The 19,833-nt window shown below is 42.3% G+C and overlaps 1 protein-coding gene across 1 annotated transcript; it reads right to left on the bottom strand.

The window, feature by feature from the left end:
• Positions 1-1,562: 1,562 nt before the first annotated feature.
• Positions 1,563-5,865, bottom strand: klf4 (Kruppel-like factor 4). Its single transcript, XM_049604531.1, has 5 exons — positions 5,567-5,865; positions 5,338-5,449; positions 3,790-4,663; positions 3,082-3,252; positions 1,563-2,664 (listed from the first exon to the last, which is right to left on the bottom strand). Exons 1-5 carry the CDS (start codon positions 5,569-5,571, stop codon positions 2,489-2,491), a joined length of 1,338 nt encoding a protein of 445 aa, XP_049460488.1. The 5' UTR covers positions 5,572-5,865; the 3' UTR covers positions 1,563-2,488.
• Positions 5,866-19,833: the final 13,968 nt, after the last annotated feature.

Raw genomic sequence — 19,833 nt, 5'->3', positions numbered from 1 at the left:
TTGGTACAAGCATGAGGAGGCATTGGTGCATGTTTATTAAGACTGGGATGTACATGACATGACAAACACCCCAAGTGTTGTTTGTATTGTTAAACCTATTCTAAACTTCTTAAATCTGGCCCCTGGCAAATAAATACTGAAACTAATAATAAAAAAAAGAATATAGAATAAAAATTAGTTAAAAAGAAATCTGTTGTTGTCTGATACATGACGTTACCACTATAGGGCAAAAAAAAAAGGTAATGCACTAAATTGAGAGCAGGATCAATTCATGATGTCATACATACATGTAATTAACTAACAGGACTTAACAGAGAATAATTTGTCTTAATGTGTGCATCAGTGTCATCTCACCCACTCCTTATAGTTTGCACCTGTTAGCTTTATTAAAATTATTTTTAAAGGCCTAAAAGTCACTTCCCATAATGCTCTGCTCAGGAGTAAAAGTTGAATGACAAACGCCTTGAGTGTGCTTGAAACTGAATTGACCTATAGGGGGCAACATAGACCACAACATGTTTCCAAAAGTCAACCGTAAGCTCAGTTTGCCAGCCTGAAGATGTGTGACCTGTATGTTTTTTTTTATCTTTTACCGTGTATAAAGTAAATGTAGTGACAAATAAAGAAGCAGACTCAGCTGAAATACATATTTTAAGACCTTATGGCCCTTTTATGAATAGAATGCATCATAAGACAGGCAACAACAAGCTGATGCGTTGTTGAAACCATTTATGTTAAATAGATTGTAATTCTTTGCATTAGTTGCCTGTTAGTACTAGTTATTATGATATATATATGATATTGCAGCATTGTGCATCAGAATTGTGGATCATTTGGAGATCATGCGCTCATAGTTCTTACTTTAAATCAATTTAAAAGTTGTATTACTTAAGTAAAAGAAGTGTCATCTTATTTTTACGTGTTTCACTTTCCATAGAACTTATATTTTTATATTTTTATGATTTTTGAGCAGAAATACATTAAACATACATTAAAGCATATGCATTTATTAAAGTGTTATCATGAGCTTTACAAGGGGTTCCTATTAGTTTCATGTAAGTCATTGACACTGAGCCTACAGCAGGATTTCATGAATGTACTTTAAATTTTAAACTCATGTAACTGTCATGTAGCTGGATACATTACATGCATGACGCAGAGTCAGACGCTATCTCACTGTAACATCTTTATGGGTTTTATTCATATGGTGCACCTGAGAGCGTCAACTCCGGCACAGAGTGGCGGTCAGATTTGGTGTCACCCTTGAATGTCAGCCAGTAACTGGGTTGTCCTCCCCATTCTTCCCACTGACAGATGGAAAGAGAACCCCATGGAAACAGGACATTGTAGGAGTGTACTTTTTTTGAGGATCTTTTTAACAGCAACATTGTGTTAGCACGCCTGTGGCCATCTTGCTATTATCGTTGGGGGGGGGTATTGTGTGTGAGCTGACTGTTAGCTATCGCTGCCATTTAAATGTGCATCTCCATTACACTTCCAGGAGGATCTGTGTTGTCTTGTTTTCTATGAGATAATGATGGTGAAGAGTATAAAGGTCACTGTCTTATTTCAAATACATTTTTATTTTATTATAGTGTAAAATACAAAACAATAACAAAGCATTTTATTTACAAATGTACAAAATTCAAGATTATATTACATATTTTTTGGCTATAAACAAAAAAATCTTTGTTCAGAGTTACTCATTCAATACAAAAATATGAATGTCTCATATAAATTATTGCACTTTGCAGCTGCAGTGCATTGAAGATTGCCATCACCATTTATAAGTGAAGTGTTCACCTGATTTAAGTCAGATTGTGGAAGAGAGGTTTCCGAGAAACACACAAACAACCGTATGGCACTTTTTCATAGTTTTCACCCTTTTGTATATTTTCCTTTATCTTTGGTACCTTTTCTTTGATTAAAAAAAAGCCTTCTTCAGAGTCACTGAGCACCATTCTGTATAAATTAACATTGTACCTGAAATTAATGGCATTGCAGGTGAAATGTGTATATAAATATAGATGTATTTATTAATACAGTATTTTGGACAGTGTGTTGATAACAGAGCCTACATTGGCGTGTTGCTGGTTTAAGGCCTCTGGAGATGTTTGTCTGTTGCTCCTGGTTTCCCTGACAAAAATACATTTCCAGTTAAAAAGTCGTTGGCACCTGGTCCTCCAAGTTTTGTCGGTTAAATAAGACAAATTCCAGTTTGGTCCCTTTCATAAAAGTTTACAACCCTGACTGAGAGGTCCTTTCAAGTCGCCTGCACGACGTGCGAAGACGGGATCAGTCTTGAGAAGAAATTCTAGGCTCTTGAAGGAGTAATGCTGTTTTTGCCGTGAACACCACAGCTTGTCTTGTCGCTTGACAACGGCTTGAAGGCAAATTATGGTTTTTCAAAAAGAGTAGGTCACAAGTTTGTTCAGAGTTCTTGCTAACATATGTTCTTTTTTATGGAGCCTTCATCCATCGCCAAGTCTCATAAGTGTCTCTTCATATGGAGAGCAAGGTGGTCTGACCTTGAGAAGGCCCGGTCACATTTCTGACACTGAAACGGCCGGTGGCCTGTGTGTTTCCTGTAGTGCCGTGTGAGCTCGTCCGAACGTGCAAACTTCCAACCGCAGCCCTCCCAGTCGCAGTGGTAAGGCTTCTCTCCTTTGATGAAAACACAATACACACACACATGGGGCAGTTAGTGCTGGCCCTGAGGTTAAACTGGTCCAACCTTCCCCGCCTCGAGGAGAAAAGAGGTCAGTCCTGTCCTACAGCTAGTGTATAAAGGCCACACTAATGAGCCTGGGGTTTGTGTTTGAGCAGGGATCAGTATCAACCTGTTTCACTGCACCTGCCAAACAAGTCCCCTTCCCCATCCCCCACCCACCTTACCCCCATTCACGAGTCAATAACTCGCTGTGAAGTGCTTGTTTTGATGGTAATCAGCTCATGACAATAAAAACGGAACAAAGCAACTGCATTAAACACCAACTAAAAAACAGAAACATGCTTCTTCTACCGGCAACATTCAATCAGATATGAAAGACTTTAAGGAACATCTAACACGGAGTTACACACCTGTGTGCGTGCGGTGATGTGCTTTGAGGTGGGAGCTCTTTGTGTAAGTTTTCCCACAGCCAACGTAGTCACACGTGTGTGTGGCAACCCTCTTCCTCGGCCAGGAGCGCCTACCACGCTTAGGCTTTGGTTCCTCCGGCAAGCAGTCCCCACTGGAGATCATGAGGGGATCTGTGGGGGTCAAAAGATCAGGGTCATCATCATGTACAGAGAAAAGCTTCAGTGTGTACATGTAACAGATATAAAAGGTCACAGGTTGTCATGTTTGGCTCACAAGAGAGCACTTAGTTGCTTCAGATGCACAGCAGAATGTCATAAACTTTCAACTTTAAGATGCAAAAACCTTCAGCCTTCCTCTTAAAAATAGCCAATTTTAAAGAGCTTAAAAGAAAACTGTGTATTTTGTTAAACCGCTGGTAATGTCATCTTGTTTTTTGGCTGGTTTAAAGAACTCCATGATGAAAAGAGGTTTTGTTGTACAAGGCCATGTAGGTTTCAGTCCTTTTGAACTGCTGCTTTTCGGGATATAATTAAAGCCCTTAAGGTTGTATAAGATGTATTTAAATAGACTCCATGGACTTTATATTCCTGTTGTCTAATCTGTTCTGTTAGTCTGTGTGTTCTCTCCACATTTAAGCATTCAGTAGCTTCAAGAGATTACAAGAAAGGATATAAAGAAGGTTGGAATAATAAGGATTGTGTTCTGACCTTGGTACTGCATGGAGGATGGCTGAGGGTAGGAGGTGTAGCCCTGCGGGGAGCTATGGTGATATCCCTGGGGAGGTAGAGGGATCTGAGAGTGGGGATGTCCCAGAACCTGGTGCTCCCGGCTCAGAGGATGGTCTGGGGAGAGGGAAGAGGATGAGGATAGCCTGCCGCCTGTCATGGGTCTCCCTCCGCCGGGGAAGCCGTGCAGCTCTAACTGGCACGGGCGCTGCTGCTGGCTCCCTCGGCCCTGGGAGTTCACCCCAGCCAGGTGTAGGTCCATGGGCTGCGAGATGGTGCAGTTACTGGGGTTCTCCTGCTTTATCCTGTGGCACGGAAAGGATGGCGAGGCGCGTGAAGCAGTCGGGTCCGACACGGCCGTAACGCAGGCCTTGCTCACGTTCACGGCTTGGCTGTATTCTCCCATGTCCATAGTTGTCTTTACCACGAATTTGCCGTGGAGGCTGGTGGGGTGGAGGTACGCCGGGTCCAACTCGGGTCTCATGAGCTCTGCCACGAAGCCTCCAGAGGGGGAGACGTCACTGATGTCTGGGATGGTGTAGAGCAGCTCGCTGGCGGTGCCCTGAGGGGAGGGGAGAGGGTAAGACGAGGAGAAAGAGTTGGGGGAAGGAGACAGGGTCTGGGCAGAGCTGCACGCCATGGCCTCCTCCTGCTGTTGCTGCTGCTGCTGCTGCTGTTGCTGCAGAATGGAGTTTGACAGAATAAAGTCGTAGTCCAAGTCCAGGTCAGGCTCAGTGTCTTTTTTGGACATGCTAGGGCTTGTTGTGCTGCTGGCAGTGGGATGGTCTGGGTCAGGACAGCTGCTTCCGGTTGGCACGCTGGGTTTCTTAAGAAGGGACAACTCCTCCTTCCATCTCTAGAGGAAAGTTACAGAAGCATTAATGACTGCACTGCTACAAGCTGTTTGTGTCATGCTGCTGTTTATAACACACAGAGAGCAGCCAAAAAAAAATCACACTTGTCCTGTCCTACTTAGAAATCACTGTTTGTTTTTAATATATATAACAGCATAAGATTCAAGTATAAGTCACAGCTTGAAGGGGGAAAGAAGAGGGATCTGTAATGGAGGGTGATTATTATGACAGCTCAGCTACAGAGCTCAGTCTGGTGCAGCAAGTGTCCTTGGCACAGAGTACTTCCTAGAATACAGATTATTCTCACTGCCAAATTGCATTGGAAAGCAGCAGTGGTGGCAAAGGTAAGCAGCAGAGGACTGTGTGAAGCCCACTGGACTGCTGATTCTGACTAAAAACAATAATCACATCTGGGTGTTTTCTAGGAAAGGGTGCAGTACCCCATGTGCGCTTTCACGGTCTGAAAACCTGCTGGAGTAGCCTGTGTAAACTGGTGCACGCCCCAGCAGAGCGTGGTGTCAAGCCCTGACTGTGCCCATAATAACATGGGAGCGACACAAAACAACTACACTGTAAATAAAGCCGCACAGGCTACATATTTCCCCCTCACAGATCCGTTGATGCTTACGGCTATTTGGCGTGTGATAATATAAGAAAGTGACCACGGGCTACTCACTAGATTGGCACTTCCTATGGATTTACTCTTGACAGTGGGGCCGCTGGCGAACGTGGATATGGATGGCAGAAGCGTCCCACCTAAAGCCATCTCGACGTCATTTGGAGGCTGCCTGAAATTAAAGAGAAAATATGGTAAATCCTTGCGGAGTGATCCAGGGAGCGCAGTCTGCTGTAGTCCATAAGTAGATGCGCATCAGTGAGAAAATAAAAAATAAAAGTTTCCACACCTCATCAATGAGAATCTGGATGTGGAGTCCTGTCGGCTGCTCTTCGCTGTGACTGCACTGCCTTCACTATCCCTGGGTTGAAAGTTTCTGCTCCGCGTCGCGCGTTATACCGTATCCCAGTACATGCTGCCGCGGATGGGCGCGCCGGGTACGAGCAGCCACTGTGGATTCAACTTTTCAAAAGCTAAAGCGATTTTTGATTTTGTACGGGAAGACAGAGGGGCGACGGACGGGGGAACCCCTCGCGCCTGTTGCCATGCAGGGACCGGCAGCCTGAACTGAGACAACCGCGTGAGTGTTACCCTTAAATTACCGGAGCTGCTGGACACGCCTTCGTTGCTTGGCAACAAGTGCGGAAAAAAAACATTAGCCGCGCGAGGGAGGGAGGGAGCACGTGGGGGAGGCTGAGGCGAGAGGGGGAGGAAAGAGAGGGAGAAAGAGAGAGGTTTGTTTGTATTCATAGCAACCGTACTGCTGTTATCCCTGAGAAATGTGTGTGTGAAGCAGCGCATCTTGTCAGTCTGACACTGGCAGTATTATTAAATCATATCTGGAGGGTCACCTGCAGGCATAGGCCTCACCTGGGTGGACAAAAGCACACCTTAACCTACTGTATCAGCTACTTAAAAAAAGTAGTCAATAAATAAAAACTTAAACAATAGCACTTTGTTATTTATCTGCCTTTGCTCCACTTGTATAACAGATTCAGTGCAATGACTCTACCTGTGCTTACAGGTAATTATGCAAAGTATTGTGGGTACATGCTGGGTTCACATTGCATCACTGGATTGCAATAGGAGCCAGCCACCATGCAACACATGCATGCACTTGCAAAGCAGCATTTAAAGCAGTAGTGTGTAGGATTTAATGGTGACTAGCAGTGAGGATTGCAGATTGCAGCCAGCTGAAACTTCTTCCATGTGCCATGCGTGAACTCCTGGTAAGAATTCCTTCAGGTTTTTACCAGGAGCTGAATTACCCAATACAAATGGAGCACTTATTAAAACCAGTAAAAACGCTGAATAAAGCACTTTCACATTACAAATTAGTGTTCCTCTGATGCTGTGTGGCTCGTCGCTAGCTCAGTGGATGCTCATGTGTGCTGCAAACAAATGGAGCCAGCCATTCAAACTGCTAAAAACACTGAATTAAGCAGTTTCATGTTAAAAATCTGTGTTTTCCCCACACACAAAAGAGCCAGTGTTCAGTTTGTCCGTTGTGGGATACTGTAGAAACATGGCAGACTACGTGGACGAGGACCTGCTCCCTACAGTACGTAGACATAAACAGCTTTTTCACCAAAGAAGACATACTTATTATATTATGTTCCATTTTTGCCAATGTAACCCCTTAAATCGGCAGGACCTTTAATATTTTTAAGATTTAAATTATTAAGATTAAGATTTTTTAATGTATTTTATTATATTATTTTTTACATTTACAGTTAGCGTTATGTGTAAGTTAGCATGCAGCACAAAAGGTCTTTATTTCAACATTACACACATAGATAGCAGGCATATACACTTTATTTTCTTGGCACAAATGTCAGAGATTTATAGGAAATATAGAAAGGCCTAATCTGAATAATAATCCAGTCCATGAGCTGCTGTGTGTCTACATTTTAGTGTAATGCTTCATGAAACAGGTGTTGGGAGAACAAAAATTACACACTCTTTGCCACTACCAAAACCCCTCCATTAAAAAGACTTCAGTATAGGTGTAATAATTCTGTATGAGAAAAAGAACACAGACCGTACCTGGGAATATTAAAATGCTGAGAACTGCTCAGTGTTGAGTTTGAATTGGGTTCAGGCAGTGTTTGCTCAGAGCTAGCAAGCTAACACAAACCTCTCTCTCTCTCCAACATAATTAGACACATTGACTCAAGAGTTCAGTGTGAGAGCAAACAAAGCCCTCGCCGCTGATCCTGCTGCATCAGGATCTTGTCCGTTAGGCATGTCAACAAACATGCCGTCACTTCAACAGGACACGGTTACAGTCAGCGTGTGTCGGTGTCTTCATTCAAAGGCTTTAAATTGGACGAATGCACGTCTCTGTGGTTGGCAAACAAAAAACAATGGGAAAAATATAGACTACAATTAAACTTTGTAAACAGAAAGTGTATCCTGTTGGGCATCTCATTGTTAATTGTTTGACACTTTGTCTCACGAGAATCCAAACGGTAATATGTGTATTGTCTTACTTCTTTCATTGCGTGGGTAGGAGAGATGGCTTTAAACCTACAGTGTTTGAACTACATGTCTTGTTCTTGAAGACCTGCTTCCTACAGCAGGTAGGAATACAATGGCAGCTGTGTCATTATAGCCATATTCTTTATGGTGGGAGATAATGGTTTTGAAAATGATCCCGAAAACAAAGAGTTGACTTTGACAACTGAGGTGCTCTGCATGGCAATAATGACAGAGAGATGAGGAATAGAGAAAAGAGATAAAGGAAGAGAAGATGACACCACTGTGAGCTTTTTCCTGACACAATGAAGTCATGGTAATTTAGTAACTCACACCAAAACCCTTGTGTGGAATATGTTAATGCAACATTTAAAGTATTAACTGGATGCAGTGCTGAGAATCTGAAAGCTGCAATACCCTGCCCACAATGAATCATTTTAAGTGTTGCTCAGTCGCAGATATTGACATGGTGTGCTCCATCGGTGACATAACTGCAAGAATCGGATGTGGAGAGACTGAGGTAATGTTGTTGTACAAACAAGGACAGCTGATGAGAAATAACTCAATACTTTACGGGTCACATTTTCCACTTATTAATTCAACAAGTGTCCTGATTATCAGCGTGGATTAAGTGTGGCTGTTATGACACATACTCCAAGAAGCACCTTCAACATAATTACTGTTTTAAAGGTGAGCTCAGGTGTTATTCTTGGCTGCGTCAAGAGTTTCGACTGCTTAGACGTTTAACATTTTCAAAACAGTCGCTGTGCGGCTGACATAATCTGTGGTTATGCTAATATTTAACCCGAGATCAAACGCAGTAGATGATCCAGTCACACAGTTGTGAACATTAATATTAAATAAATAGAGTGTGAGTAGTCAAATATCTCAACTGCACAACTCTTGAGTATTCGGGCTTCCCCCCCACATCGGTGTGCATGTGACTGACATGGTTTCCACCAGCGTCCCTCGGTGAAGTTCCCCCTCCTGGAAAGCACCCAAGTGAATATGAGTACCAGCGGATCATAACTCCAGATATTGAGGTTTTCAGTGCTCTCTTCCAGATGCTGTTCAGTAATTAAAAAATAGCTTTCATTCTTTCCTTAATTCTTGAAAGCTGAGGCAAGCTTTTTTGATTCTCCGTGCTGCACTTCTCTCCACTCCACCTCGCATTAGCTCTAATGCAATTATATATGTATTTAGGAACTTTCTGTCCGTGCAAAGCCAAAAATTTTTTTGAACAGCTCAAGCAACAAAGGCACCAACTATAGGTCTGATTGTAATTATCTTTTCCTCTTGTACTTCATTTCTTTTGTTTGTTTTAGTTTAGAGTCATAACTCTTCATCTCAGAAAGAATTAAAAAAATTCACTAGCAAAACTTTTTACACTCAAATTTGTCTTTTCACCCAGTGTCCGCTATTCAACACCTCCTTTCACCCTTATATTTGCAACCAACATCTTTTCAAGTTGCATGAAAACCATGCTGATGACCAGGCATTTAAATGAATTCTAAGGTTGCAATTAATGATTACTTTTATTATCACTCAGTTTTGTAAGCTATGAAATGTCAAAAGTAGTGTAAAAATGTCCATCACCATTCCCTAGAGCCCACGATGACGACTTCGAAGTGCTTGTTTGTCCAAAAACAACAAGATATGCAATTAAAACAGTGATATACAACACCAAAAGAGCAGTGGAGCCTCCAAGGGGGGCCATACAATGACTGCCCTCCCTGGCAATAATAAAAAATTGGAGGCCAACACTACTGTGTTTATGAGGCTATGGCACATGGTGTCTTGTGTTATTGGACAACCTAAGGCGTCCTTTGGTAACTACCATATTAGCATAGCATTGCAGGAAGGGGGCTAAATAACAGAGTAAGGTCAGTTTTTGGAAAAGGAACAACAGGCACGGCCATTTTCAAAGGTGTCTCACCTCAAGATAAATAAATGAAAATGAGTTCTATGGGTACCCACGCGTCTCCGCTAAACTTGAAACGCTTGTTCCCAGTGCATATTTTGTTCTTTACAATCAATGTGCTCCTTCGTATAGATTCGTAACACATTACAACAGGATTTTTGTGGCACTCAAAAATGTTAATGTCGTTAACAAGCCTATATACTTCAACAGCGTAATCAGATTCCTGAAATTCAGTTATGGCTTTTGGTTTTGGTGTGCCACCCCAACGCTTTTTAGTGGCCCCATCAGGCCACCCCTGTAAAAAAAAATTCCTGGGGACGCCACTTCAAAAAAGCAGTAAATCATCACCTTTGAGAACCCGGAGGACTGCCTTGGTATTTCTGCTTAGAATGGCTGAAATGATTAATTGATTATCAAAATAGTTGCAAATTCATAATAGTCCCAATAAATTACATCAGTTTCATATCATTTTTGTAGATCTGTATCTGTATCTGTACATTTGAAACAAATTCTGAAACATTCACATTACAAATTATGTGGCTGATTGTAACATCACCTAAATGCTCAGTTATAGTTGTTATACGGACCAGGACTGCACGACTTTTTCATTCATAATAATCTAAAACGCTTTGTGATGGATCCAGGCCTGGTGTTTTTAGGCCCAAAGAGCTCACCACACCTGTCACTGTGGTCCAGACGTCCACCAGCAAGCAGAGCTTTGTATATAAATTATCCCTGTGACAGAAATTAGCTCTGGTCATTTTTATGACAAAATAGTTCTGTATTTGTTTTCCAAAGGGCTCCTATGCTAACAGACGGGGCTGGTTGACAGTTCTGCTGTGTGATGGTATGCATATGGATGAGGTCTGAGTCAGTGGGGGCTGTTTGTTTGGACAATCCCAGCCAAGTCTCTATAGCCGGACAGAGCTGCGGTCGGGCTGGGATGCAACCGACCAACACCGAGCTTTCATCGCGTCATATAATTTAGTGGTGGGCTTCCACAGACGCAGGAAAATGTGGTTGAGGTATGGGGTGGTGGTCGTGGTCATGTTGCAGGGCTTAAAATGGGTTAAGAAGAGGAAGCAGAGGGAGCGAGAAGTCAGCGAGAAACAGACTGAGAGGGAGGAGAGAGCTCCTGCCGGGCGGCAGGCTGTCCAGCCTTTGCCTGCCCTGGGATTCCTCGGCAGCCTTAAATATGCCAGTTATTTTTAACCAGCGACGTAACAGAGCCCAGCGCCGGCCCCCTCTGTTACAATATTTCCTTTCTGTCAGGAGGGGAAATGGAGGGGAGCCACACTTCCTGGTCACATGATGCAGCTTTAGGAGACATACAACAGGGGAAGTGGGGAAGAACGAAAGAAGGGAGTAGAGGGATCTTGGTTGGCTGCCTCATATCCACGCCAGCCCACATATTCACTCAGCACCGCCTTTCTGTAAAGCTTAACCCCCTCAGCTGGCCAGATGAGGCAGTCTGTTTTAATCAGATGCTCAGACGTCAGAAGCCAAAAGGACCAGAGCACAGATTGGTGTTCGTGAGCTGCGGAGGAAATGAGAGTGTGGGTACGGCACATCAGCAGACAGAGGGGTGGGGGGAACGGCCCTGTGACGTCAGACCATGGACCCGCCAGGATTAGAAGCCTCTAAAAAGAAAAGGCCTGGGACTGGGCTGCCAGAGCTGGAGAAAATGTGTTTCTCTGTCTGTCTGACATGGGAGAATCAGGGACTTCCCATGAGCTCACCTTGTTGACATACAGAGAACTTGGACTGGTTCATGTCTCAATCTGCACTAACCTCACCACTAGCGAAATTAGTACCAGCCTCACGTCATAGACTGTAATGCCTGACTGATTCGTATTGCTTCATGTCCACTGTGAACAGATGTCAGTTAAATCGAAGAGCATGCAAAATATGTCGGCCTTGATTTAGTTAAACACACATAAAACCATTGGATGTTTGTCTAATATACACAAACTAAAAACCACTGGGTCAAACTATGGTATGGATGATCTGCTCCAGCTCATTTTAAAATTACATGTCAGTATTTGTTACTGACTGGTAAAGGTATATTATGCTGGAATTGTCAGCCGGGATAGGCTCCAGCCCCCCCGCGACCCTCAAGAGGATAAGTGGTTACGAAAATGTATGGATGTTGGCTATTGCTTGTAAACTATATCACCACCCTCCTTCTAGAATGAGCTTTGTCATTCACTTGTTCGTGTATTGCCGTGCTATATCTGTGTTTTTTTTCTGCACCGTTTCCACCATTTTCGTAGCTTCCTCTTGGATGCGTGCTGCTTAAGGTCTGGCACCTGGTTACTACCTTTTTAGGGCTAGGACACATGCCACGTGTTTTACCACCTGGTAAATGCAAGGTTGAGCATTAGGTGCTACTGTTGTGCCTACTCTGTGTCAACTTTAAAGGGCACAGAGGCAGGTTATGCCTGGTGTTGCTACGCTACCAAAACCAGGTCGTATCATAGCCTACTTAGCAGAAATCTAGAGTTCAATTCTCATCTTCTTCAAGGCATTTCCCACGTAATTATAAGTCAATAATTTGTGTATAACCCATGAATTTGGGAAGACTGCGGCCATGTGACCAATGCACTGACAGGAACAGAAAAGGAAGTGGTACACTAAGGAGGCAGGCTGGCGTGGTGGATTGGTCACAAAACCCAGGACTTTCCCTCAGGACTTTAATCAGAAGACCGATGTTCAAAAACGTGTGAACTTTGACTCACTTTCATGTACATTATCACCATGTTTCTTTTCCTAAACCTAACCATGGTAAATTAACATTAAGTACCTCACTTTATTTTAAGTATTTGTGGTACACTAATTGGTAGGATATCATATGAACTGTTATGAGGACATGCTGCCATGGGATTGATGTAAAGCTCTGGATAGCCCTGCACTAAAATAATGAAATTCTCCCTTACATTTACAATAGACTGATCATTACAGAAGAAAGAAATGATTTCTGCCAGCTGTGGTTGCTCCTTGTCACGTGACATGTAGTGTGTCTTGCTGTGTTCCAAAATTTTAACTTTGTTTATCCCCAGGGCGCAGCCATCGTACTCTAAAAAGGAGGCACTTGTTAGCACTTGCACGTTGCGATGGTGTCGCTCTTGCTTATGAGTACAACTTCTGCATGTCTACGTTAACAACAATGGATTTGAGGGCGCAAAAAATGCCGCATGTGTCCTGGCTCTTATGAAGTCCCAACCTCACTATGCATTGTGCCCAGGAACATCCCAAACAAAGCAACATAAGAATAAAATACAGGCAGAGGGCGGGGTCTCTGCAGATAAATACCCCACCACACACTTAAAATGGTTTTATAAGGGATGATTGAGAGCGATTACATTTAAAGGAGTATATAGAGTGGTGGAAAAAAGTTTTCGGACACCCTTAAAATTTTACACAATCTCAAATATTATAATGAAATATCTGTGGAAAAATCTTTTTTGTGTTTCAAAAGGTGTGGCTGCATTAGACAGATACAAACAAATACAAATTATATTTTTTTGTTTATTGTTTACAAGAAAAACTAACAAAACTAAAATCTTGACAGTTTCAATATGTCAGTTCTCAACATTGTCGGTATCAAAGTCAACAAATAACAGAGAATGTGTTCAAAACTGAACAAAAAATAAATAAACCATCACATCATCAAATTAATATTTAGTAGTCCTGCCATTAGCACGTAGTAGAGCTCTAATCCTGGCTGGCATGTTCCCCACGAGCCTTTCACGCTGTTGAGGGGTAATCTTGTCCCATTCTTCTTGAATTACTGCTTTTAATTCTTCTAAATTCTTTGGTTTATGCTTTGAAACAGACCTTTTGATAATCCACCACAGATTTTCAATGGGGCTCATGTCCGGGGACTGAGCTGGCCACTCTAAAGACCTGGATACTGTGCTCCTGCAGCCATGTTCTACTGGCCTTGGATGTGTGGCAAGGGGCATTATCTTGTTGAAACATCCAGTTTTTACCTCGACGGAACAGTGCACGCGCAGAAGAGAGCATGTGGGTTTCAAGAATGGTACAATATTTGGTAGAGTTCAATGGGCCATCACAGACAGTGAGATGACCAACACCAGCAGCACTCATGCATCCCCAAACCATGATACTGCCTTCACCATGCTTGACAGTAGGTACTGTACATGCTGGAGATAATGCTTCGCCTGGCCTTCTGCGACTCACATTAGTAGGAGGAAGATAAAGCTGGAAACTGGACTCATCTGACCAGAAAATCTTCTTCCAATTCCTGGCTGTCCAGTTCTTGTGTGCCTGGGCCCAACGACGGGCTAACCTCTGTCTCTCATTGATCAGGGGCTTCTTGATAGCCTTGTAGGACCTTAAGCCATGATCTAAAAGTCGGCCACGTACAGTGCGGGTGGAACACTGGACACCAGTTTGGTTTGACCACTGCTGCTGAAGCTCCTGTGATGTCATTCGGTGGTTTTGCTTGCACATGCGGATCAGGATGCGGTCATTTCTTGCTGAAGAAACCCTTGGACGCCCAGATCTTGGTTTGTCTTCCAAGCTGTTGGTTCGTGTGTATTTCTGCAGAGTGTATCCAACTGCTGAAGGACTGCATCTGCACTTCCTGGCTATCTGGCGGCAGCTGTACCCTTCCTGGCTGAGAATCTTTATCTTCAGGCGTGTTTCCTGCGTTAGGTTCCTTGTTTTAGCCATTTTTGTGTCTGAAGAACTTTCAATCACTGGTACCAAAATGACCCAATACTCAAAATTTCTTATGTATTTTTATGGAACCAATCAATTTTAAGTTTTTAATGGCTTTTTTAGGATTTATTTAGTATTTTGGCTGTGACTGTACTAAAAGAAATTGCACTTGAAGACCTAAGAGTGATTCTTAATGCAATATTTCACAAATGCATGGGGTGTCCGAAAACTTTTTTCCACCACTGTATATTGGCTTTTAGGGAAATCCTGTACAGCATACCTTTAAAAATGTGTTTAAATAGCACTGTGTCAAAATGACCCATTTCCTTGTCATTATATTTGATGTTGAAACCACTTAAATGGTGGTGCGTTGCTATAACCCCAACAATAGAAGTTTTAGGAGTGGGGGGAAAAATCGAAAGATCTTGAATCCTATTGATTGCTAATCTTAGACTTTAATTTACTGAACCCCTCGACCTGATTTTTCATGTTTCATACTTATTGTTTTACTTAAAAGTGACTCACAGGCCAGAATTGAGCCATCTGCATAAACAAGGCAGTGTTCTTAATAAAAGGGATACTGTGTGTATTATCCATCCACAGGGTGTAGACAACGTAATGTAAACATGGAAAAGAACTTAATTTCGGCAGCACTCTAATCACATTTACAAACCGTGCTTCAAAAAGTGGGTCATCTAAGGTTGAATACCACTCGGCAGCATCTGTCAGCTATAAAAGAGATCTGGCAATCATCTCTTTGATATGAGTTTTCAAAGTTTAGACGCAATAGGAGACAATTAACTGAGCTCCGAGGAGGCCAAGTCATCTGTGACTGAAGTGCAGGTGCAGAAAAAAAATATGTTAAAGGAACAATCTCAGAAATTATTATACACTGACACACAAACTGCAACAGAAAACAAGTACAGCATTACAAGCTGAAGCTGGACAACAGGGACACAATATGTTGCACATATACAGCACATTGTTCATATAGTTCAGCTAATCAGCAGCTTAATATGATAGCAGTAAAAGAAATTGATCTTAAAATGTTTCCATTATTTTGTCCACCACTGTATCTACGGCTTTTAAAGTATATTCCAGAGGAACAGAGGAGCTACAGAGCAATCTAATTTCACTCGAGCTGTTTCAGTCACGCTTGTACCATAAAAACTAAGTGTATATGCTGTCAGTTAACCAAGACCACATCTTTACAATGTTTGAGAGGTTCCTATAGAAACATACGAGTATTAAAGTTTTTTATTTCTTTGTATGAGTTGTATCAGATCCCTGCTGCACAGCAATTACGGCAATCACCAGCATTCTTAAACCTTCAAGAGCGCTCTGGCATTGATTCAGAGGCAGCTAGTAGGTCGTCTATTCTCTCAGTGCGCTGCTGTTAAACCGTGGCTGTCACATTTTCACAACACTTGATTAAATCTCTATGTTCGCGAGGTACACTGGAATTCGAGACACAATGTTGGTAGAGGCTCGGTGGTTCAGTGACACGGACGTGTAGCGAGGAGTTTGTGATTTACAGAGCTTTGAGCCTGTGTATCACTGCACTTGGAATTTTAAGCATCTGTAATGTGAATTTTGAGCTCTCCAACAAATTTAGTTGAAGCCTAAATACTTTAAATGGACAGTTAAAACTATCAAATAGCCTGCTGAACACCACTGAGTGGAGGTCTGCAGGAAAAAAGTGTTTGGCATTATAATATGCCGAAATTCATGTGGTAATTGTTGTCAGATTTCAGGGTAGTAGGCCTCTGCGTTCCTGGGAAGGTGTGGACTCTCCTGTTTTCCCACTGGGAGCGGTTGGGAATGTGTGACCTTTTCCACGGATCGCCGTTTTTAAGGCCCTGGATTGACTCTCTGGAAACATGCCTGCAATCGGTGCAAACATTCAGAAATGTAAGATGACAACAATAATTCTGGATATCAGCACGTAGGCGCTGCAGGATGATCCATGGTTTGCAGAAGAGAGGAGACAGTCTTGTTGGGAAACTCCCGTCGCTGAAACCAGGGAACTCCTAATAAATTCGCAGTGTAATAAGAGAGGAGAAACATAAATGTCACCACTGCTTCTCTAAACCTCCCTATGGTAAGAACTTTAATATCCAAGCATAAATCTGAGAGTTAGATGGCAAAACTTTAGAATACTTGAATAAAAGAGGAATGTTGTCACGGACTGAGAGGAGAGACATGGAAAATTAGTGTCAGAGCAGTTCAAAGTTGAAACTAGCTTGCTTTTTTCACTCTATACCATTAGTTTTCCTTCCTCGTGCATTTTCTCTGTGTGCATATATATACACAGTAATAGGCAAACAACTTTTATGGCAACGTTTTCCAGCCAAGCGCCCAAATCAAATCAGAAATGGCACATTGTGGTAACCTTAATCAAACTACAAATCATTTCAGACTGATCGTCCCCGCTGGAATGCTGAGGAAAGAACAATACTTGACAGGCCCAATTTAAGTGATAGCTTCTCCGGTCTGACGTTTTATTGACATCATGCTGAGTCTAATTGAGGAGGGGGGTTTCAGTAACTCAAACCAGATGGGCCACCAGCTCATGAACTAACAGCCCCCCTCTCTCCACCCGTCCTCACTCACTGTCTCTCTCTTTCTCTCTCCTCCAACTATTTTGGCTCAACGAAATGCTTAACTATGAAATGTCATAAAACTGACCTATTTGGTCAAATTTATATTTATTGTAAGAATCTGATACCATGCCATTTATCATAAAGACACTTGAAACTGCCAGGAGCAAGTATGTGGTGAAAGCATTATCTTCGCATGTCAAACTCCATAGAATTTATATCAAATTTTCTTTATGGGGTAGGCTAACAAATCCCCTTGAAGGAACAGTTCAGCATTTTGGGAAATATGCTTAAGATTGATACCACTTTCATGTTCATTTGTTAGCTTAGCTTAGCTGCTAAACAATAGTGTAAAAGCGCTGTCTTCCATGGGAATATGCACCAGACTATTTCTTGGCCAGGAGCATTGGCTGTTTAATAAAGATGGATGATGTGAAGCCAAAACATCTCAATTGCCCCGTGGTGGCTGGCTGCAGTATACTGTAGAGATTGCTACTGCGCAGACTCTGGCTCCAAATGACGTCACCAGTGCAAGATGGAACCGACCGAATCAAGGATATTTTGGCTTCATTTTTGTACAGTGGGAGGAAATGGAGACACATCGTCTATCTTTATATACAGTCATTGGCCGGGACCAGTTGGACTGTACTTAACTTTTTTTGCACATCACACTGGTGTTACAATGGTTGAAAGTTTTACAGCGCAGGCCACAAAATTACAGCACGAGTAAAACAGTATCAAGTAAGTCCACTGTAGTTTGTTGACTATGCAAATTCTGTGTTGGGGCATGCTAAAAAAATGCAGACATTAGCCATGTTTCCATCAGCCTGTTTAGATGCGCATCTAGAAGTATTGCATCGGAAAATTATGATGGAAACACCAAAATTCGAATTAAAATCCCCTGATTCGCACAAACTAAAATACACTCGCTTCAGCCGGGTTTTGGTTGATTCGAAAAAATGCTGATTCACAAAACGGGGGATGGAAACGGTTATGTTCGTATTAAGTCTGTTGTAGCGCACCTCTCTCCATGGTGATATCCACACTCCGGGTTGGGAAGGCGGTAATGCATTTACAAGCTGGTTGCCAACCACCAGAAAACGCAGAATAAGAAGAATGTGAGACTTGTTTTGTTTCCGGTTCTGCGGAAAACGAACGCAAGTTCATAGTTTTCACCAAAGCCTGTACATTTAATGGAAACACATAGGATTCGTATTTCTTTTAATGCGCATTTCCCAATGATTCGAATCACCTTTGGATGGAAACATAGCTATTGTTTTGAATATATGAATTTAATATCATTTATACATGTAGCATGGACATGAGAAGGAAGGGTACTGAGGAGATGGCAGCACCTCCTAAATCAGGTATTGCAAAAACCATACATTTATATATATATAAAAAAAAAAAGTCAAATTAGTTTTGAAACTGTAGCATTTCCCCTTTTTACTGGGGCACAGGCTACATGTGTGTTACACAACTATTTGTAGCGAGAGAAAAAGACTTTCTTTGATCAGCGCTACTTTACAGTTCTTTGGTTTATCACTGAAGTGTATGAACTACACAGCAGACTGGATTCTCTACTAACAGTGAGAAACAGAGAGAGACAGCCTCACATGGATGTGTCCGGGGTGTCGGTGGCTTAGTGGTAGAGCAGGCGCCCCATGTACAAGGCTGTTGCCACAGCGGCTGGGGTTCAAGTCCAGCCTGTGGTGCTTTGCTGCATGTCATCCCCTCTCTCTCTCTCTCTCTCCCCCTTTCACACTTAACTGTCCTGTCCATTAAAGGCAAAAAATATCTTAAAAAAAAAGAATGTGTCCAATGCAGGTCAAATGGCGGGTACTCATTTTACATCAACAGAACATCTGGTGGTATGAAGTGTTTGATTTGTCACTGTGCTGCATTCTGTAAACCCATCTGTCGCCTGCAACCAGTCGCCATCTCACCATTGCATGATAGACAACTACCTAGTAGTTGCAATGGGCAAACAAACAGCTCTGTCTCACACATGTAGCGCAAAGCTGTAGCATGGGTGCTATTTCATTCATCACATGGACTGATTTTTGCATAGCATGTGCAACATATGTGTCACACTGTGCAGCTCTGTAATGAGTGAGCTTTAGAGGCGTGGGGGTTTATAATCTTTCAACAGTGCCACGCTAGCTGTTTCTCTCTGTTTACAATGTTTATGCTAAGCTAAGCTAACTGGCTGCTGGCTCCAGCTACATAGTTTGTGTACAAAAATGAATGTGGTATCAGCAAATTATGTTTCTTTCATTTTCCAATACAGTATGTCGAACTATTCCTTTGAGCCCAAAGTAAAGCTCCAATACAGCGCATTAACATGACGCACACACATGCACACACTCGGAGAGAAAGAGAGGGAGAGAGAGCGCGCGCTACTACACGCTGTTCATTAGACACATGGATTTAATGAGCCTGCAAAGAAAACTGGCTGTTAGAAGTAACTAAATTAGTAGGTTCGCATGGATTTCTTTAGAGGCAAAATGGGAAATTTGCCACATCAGCAAGGCACTCTTCGTTTGCAGGCATTTTTGAAAAGACATCAGAGACTTTCTGATTTCATACCAACTGTGATCAATAGTGCACTTTGAAGGCATTAAAGTAACTCCACTGACTGTTAATGACATTTATGACGCAACTTGTAGGCAATGGTTACTGTAATCAAATAAGCTCAAGGGGCAAAAAGAAACACTGAGAAGTTCTTAGGAATTAAATTAGGATTCCCCTGGCAAAACCTTCCACATAAAATACTCATGAACATGACAAAAGCATGGTAATCATTAAAGTTTGGCCATCGGTGGAAATACATGTAAGTCTGTTTTAACACTCTGAACAGTGTGTTTCTTG

Source organism: Epinephelus fuscoguttatus, linkage group LG18 (assembly GCF_011397635.1).
Source record: "Epinephelus fuscoguttatus linkage group LG18, E.fuscoguttatus.final_Chr_v1".
NCBI lineage: Eukaryota > Metazoa > Chordata > Actinopteri > Perciformes > Serranidae > Epinephelus > Epinephelus fuscoguttatus.
This window is presented reverse-complemented; position numbering and strand designations above follow the sequence as displayed.